Source organism: Montipora capricornis, chromosome 12 (assembly GCF_036669925.1).
Source record: "Montipora capricornis isolate CH-2021 chromosome 12, ASM3666992v2, whole genome shotgun sequence".
Lineage (NCBI taxonomy): Eukaryota > Metazoa > Cnidaria > Anthozoa > Scleractinia > Acroporidae > Montipora > Montipora capricornis.
In genome coordinates this window covers 17584340-17589339 of record NC_090894.1, presented here as the reverse complement: position 1 = coordinate 17589339, position 5000 = coordinate 17584340, and the positions used below count along the sequence as shown (strand labels likewise).

The 5000-nt window shown below is 38.2% G+C and overlaps 1 protein-coding gene across 10 annotated transcripts in view; it reads right to left on the bottom strand.

The window, feature by feature from the left end:
* The window catches only part of LOC138027167 (potassium voltage-gated channel subfamily H member 5-like), a 58654-nt gene that overhangs the window by 33629 nt on the left and 20025 nt on the right, over window positions 1–5000 (bottom strand). For all 10 annotated transcript variants that reach the window (XM_068874696.1, XM_068874697.1, XM_068874688.1 and 7 more), the window contains 2 exons: window positions 2803–3033; window positions 1814–1933 (listed from right to left, as the gene is read on the bottom strand). In XM_068874696.1, the coding sequence (XP_068730797.1) occupies window positions 1814–1933; window positions 2803–3033 (351 nt within the window). The remainder of the gene's footprint in view (window positions 1–1813; window positions 1934–2802; window positions 3034–5000) is intronic.

The following is a 5000-nucleotide window of genomic DNA, read 5'->3' as shown; positions in this document are numbered from 1 at the left end:
AAAATGAAGTATGATGTTCCTTACTCATTTTTCATCAAATCACTAAAACATTAGTAAACAAAATGGCCTCCTTTATTTTTCAGTTTATCACATTTTCTAAGCGTGTCTAGAGTCACATTTTTCCACCTGAAGCGCAGCAGTTGAAGGTAACATCCTTTCTCAGGTTGAATCCGTCTTGAGGCCCTCCCAGGTGGGGACTGGGGAGGGGGGGGGCGGTCCTTGTTCGTTGTTCCTTTTAAATATTTGCTTTTATTTGCTTGTTCCCCAATGTACGTTCAAACTTGTTCCCAGCTTTTTGATTCCTAAAATTGTTTTCAATTATTTCTTTCTAAAATATGTTGATATTGTTCCCATGTTCCCCAGTTCAAATTAGCCACGTTCCCTTGTTCCCCAAAACCCCTGTGAGGCCTCCGTTTTAACCTAGGTTAAATTCGTGATCCGCATTTTACATGGGTTGAATTATGCACTCAACCTATTGTAGCTTTAATCTTTGGTATCATCTTATCGGTTGCTGTATTCATACACTTATTAATACAGTCTCAACATTACAACATAGCAAGGGAACAAAGAACTGTACAATGCACTTACCGGTACTCGAACTCGTACCCTCCAGATCTGTAGTACTGTGTCTTCACCACTACACTACAACGACGAACATGCTCAACCCAGCACAGTTCTTTTCATTATTTTCTCTGATTAATTGGTCAATTAATATCTATGTATAACACCCAAAACTAATAGTAACGTGACCCTGATTTTTCTCTAGGTTAATTAAATTTAGGCTCCAAAAGAGTTCCTTCAATCCATCTAAGTGCGTATTCAACCTAGGTAAAATGAGGATCACCAACTTAGCCTAGGTTAAAATGGATTCAACATAGCCGCCTTCTCTGCTTGTCCAGTGTTTTGTCTACAAGGTTCAGATCAGATGAGTTTGCAGGACAGTCATCCTTGGGTATAAAGTTTCAATTGGGAAATTCTTCTGACCCCATGTCTGAGCTGCCGTTGAAGTGTGCGCCGGCGCAACGATTTATTTGAAATAGTATTTGGAGGTTAAAGTCTGGCCTCACGGTAAGATGTGTAACTACATCAGGTCACAACTCGTCATACCTCCCCACAACATCACTTTTGTACTTTGTTTCATCTGAAAGACCTGGTATGCTGGGGAACTTTGCACTCCTGAGAGTCCCATAAGATGCCGTTTTATGGATTCGGGTAATGAAATAGATACTTAGGACACTCATCTGTAAATAAGAAGTTCTCCCAATCCTCTGCCGCGAGCTTGGAGTAAATTTTGCACTCCTGAGAGTCCCATAAGATGCCGTTTTATGGATTCGGGTAATGAAATAGATACTTAGGACACTCATCTGTAAATAAGAAGTTCTCCCAATCCTCTGCCGCGAGCTTGGAGTAAATTTCAAAGGTGCCCTTCTTTGCTTTTCACCGCTCAATGGTGGTCTCCTCTTCCCCTTGAAAGCTTTCCACCCTGTGTTGGTCATATATCTCCATACCGTTGTGCTCGAAACGTCGATATTTTGATGTTGAAAATTTTCAGCAATCTTTCTCGTTGAATTATTACGCTTACACTTCAGTAGCTTTCTTGATTACATTTCCCGCATAAATTTCCCGCATAAATTCGAAAGTAGAAAATATGACGGAAATATAGGCGAAAATTAAAAAGCACTGTCATTTACTCAAATGTCAGATTAAAATTGCTTTGCTTCTTAACTGAATCAGTTTAAACCTTGAAACAAACTGCAATTTTCAATCGGAACTAACTTTTGAAATTAAAACCCTGTATTTACAATGTAGTTACCTGCTCCCACGATTGGATCTTTAAACTCGGAGATATCTGTTATCGTGACCAGAAATAATGTAACTTCTCCATTCTCGTTTTTTATCGGACCAACATGAAACAGTACCCAGACTGGTGTACCTAAAATGAAATCATGGTTTTTGAAACATGTAAAGTTGTCAGCCACATCTAATGAGTCTCCGTCATATCAATAAATTATAATTTTCAGAATTGGATTTTGAATGAATACTAAGTGCAAGTTTTAATTATCGTTTGTTTGTTTGTTTTTTCAATGTACAAGTGAGAATCAAACTTGAATATGAGAGCCTTATTTTTGCTCAGCTTTAGAATTTCTTGAAGCCCTTTATCCGAAGAGAAGCTTGAAAGACACCTTCTCCACAGGAAATAACTTCCTCGACAAATCAGATATGTCTAGAAATATGCGCGTAATCAGACGCAGGCAGGAGCCCATTACCCGGAGCCTCCATCTTCCATATTAACCAATCTCAGTCAACCCTTTCCCGTATCTTTCTATTTTTAGAAGCACCTCTTAGGGAGGCGTTAGTAGGTGTTTTCACAATAACCAATCATAAGAGATCTATGGTCAGCCATTTATTACGTCACATACGTATGTGACGTAAGTGAACCACTTCACGTATATTCTCAGACACATACGTCAAAATATTGTAGAAAGATGCGGGAAAGAGTTGACTCAAGGGTACAGTACAGATGGAAGCTCGTGTTGCTGTACTCGTGTTTGAAAATGCTAACATCAATGTCACAAAGTGTCCCCTAAACAGCGGTCCTCGAATAAAGATAAACCTACATTTAGCCTAAACAAAAACTGACGCTATTCCTTACACTCGCCTTATTGCTAGAGAAATGATTGCAAATGCTTAGATATCAACATTGCGCGTGCATCTAATTACGTGTACGACAAATAGGTGGTTAACAACTAAAAGCTAATTGAACCTTCAAAAGCCGGGTTATATCATCGACTTTGCACTTACCGTCTTTTTTGTAACTAATGATCTCTTTTTGTATTGCAGACTTGGCCTGCAAGGCGCCATTGAGTTCTCTTACAGTTTCTGGGTCCGTTAGCTGCCCAAACAGGAAATTGCAACGGCAGTTTTTCTTCATGACGTCCGCTCGCGTGTATCCCATAAATTTGCAGAATCCATCGCTGGTGTATACAATGGGGTTATCGATGATTTGAGCATTTGCCAGGATAAATATGGAATCTGTGACGAAAGTTTGAAACAAGTAATACGTTAACCGAGCTAAACTGAAGAAAATAATGATCGATGTCTAAAAACACTTTTCTTCAAACAAAAACGAATTTTACAATCTGTTCAGCCAAAACACCTGAAGTTTAAATGTTGGATCCATGTCTTTGTCATCCTTATAGCCCCCACTTTCGTACATGGTGACCGCCTGATCAATTTTTGTATTTAAAATGAACGAAACCAACTGGCTTCACGATTCTTTTGAATTTTACCTATCGTAACGACCCTTCAAAGGCTCATTGAAACAACAACAACAACAACAAAGATATTTTAGTTGGCCGCTATTCATCACTAAAAGGGTCTTTAGTCTGGAGGGCAAGGAATAAAGTTTTTGATTAACTTAACGAGCAACTTTTGTAATTTTGAAGCAACAAAGCTAAGCCTTGCACTGACATATAAAAGAACAAAAAAAAATGGGCGCTTTCAGTAGCCGCCGATTTGATAATGAACAACAACAACAACAACAACAACATCAAAAAAAATTTATTTGTACTCATGCTTTTACATCGTTTTCTTTTTATAACAGAACTTTTAACAATAAAGTCGGAGGGGCACTGGTCCCATGAAATAACTAGAAAGCTAAAAGTGTCAGGGAGTGAAATATAATTGGTTTCACTAAAATCAGCAAGTCTTGATTTATAAAGAAAAACCAAAAATTACTTGCAAGCGGCCATTTCGTTCAAACCCCGCTAAAATGCAAAGCACAGACAACATCGCTTGCACATTACTATTGGCCAGTTTGTAATAAAAATTTCGTTCACGTTCTCTGAGCCGCTCTGTTCTTTGTCCTCGTGCCCAACCCTCAGCCTTCGGCGGCTACGAGGCCCAGGTGACTCTTTGAATCTAATATTTCTTTACACTCATTCAAAATATTCTTTTGGATAAATTACGCGATGTTGGTGTTTCAACTCTTGCTTTTCGATGGTTTCATAGTTACTTGTCTAATAGGAATCAAAGGGTGCGCAAAAATTCCACTCTTTCTGATGCGCTACCACTGATCAGCGGTATTCCACAAGGCAGCATAATGGGACCGTTACTATTTACAATATATGTCAATGATTCATCAAATGTACCAAGAAACTGCTCTACCGACTGTTATGTGGATGATACAAAGATATATGTCTTTTAATGTCAAAGATTGTGATGATGCCGTTGCTGCTATGAATGAAGATCTCCACAATATTCGTAATTGGTGTTTTCAGAACGGTTTGTTACTGAATCCAGAAAAGACTAAATTAATTGTGTATGGAAGCGGGCAGATGTTAGAAAAGTTACCAGAATTTCACATATCGTTATTGGGCAAAGAACTAGTACCTGCTGACTTTGTCAAGGATCTTGGTGTTACATTTGATAAATACTCGACTTTTAATGAACACACGATAAATACGGTGTGATCGTGTATATCTACACTTGTTCAAATAAGCCGCGTGAAGCATATTTTCAAGAATGAACTGATAACAATAATTAATGCACTAGTTTTTAGCAAACTATACTATTGCTCTCCTGTGTGGTCAAATACGACTATGTCTAATGTAAACAAATTACAAAAGGTTCAAAATTTTGCTGCACGTATTGCAAGTGATACACGAAAATATGATCATATTACACCGGTACTTAGGGACGGACCATTAGAAAAGTGATGGGGGGTGTGGGAGATTTTCAGCTGGTACGAATTTTTTTTTTTCGCGCACTGCTTGTGCAGGAATTTTTTTTCCAGGTGAAACCCCCTGCACGAATTTTTTTTTAGACAAATATTGCTTTTTTTTAACAGTGAAATCTTGATTCATTATCTATGTTTTTGTGATTTATAAATTATTCTGCACTCACAACAGATCAAAGGATACAGGCCACTTTTTAATACAAAATCTTTTCGAAAATGTACACACAGTGAGAGAGAGAGGAAGCCACTTGGAGTGAACGGT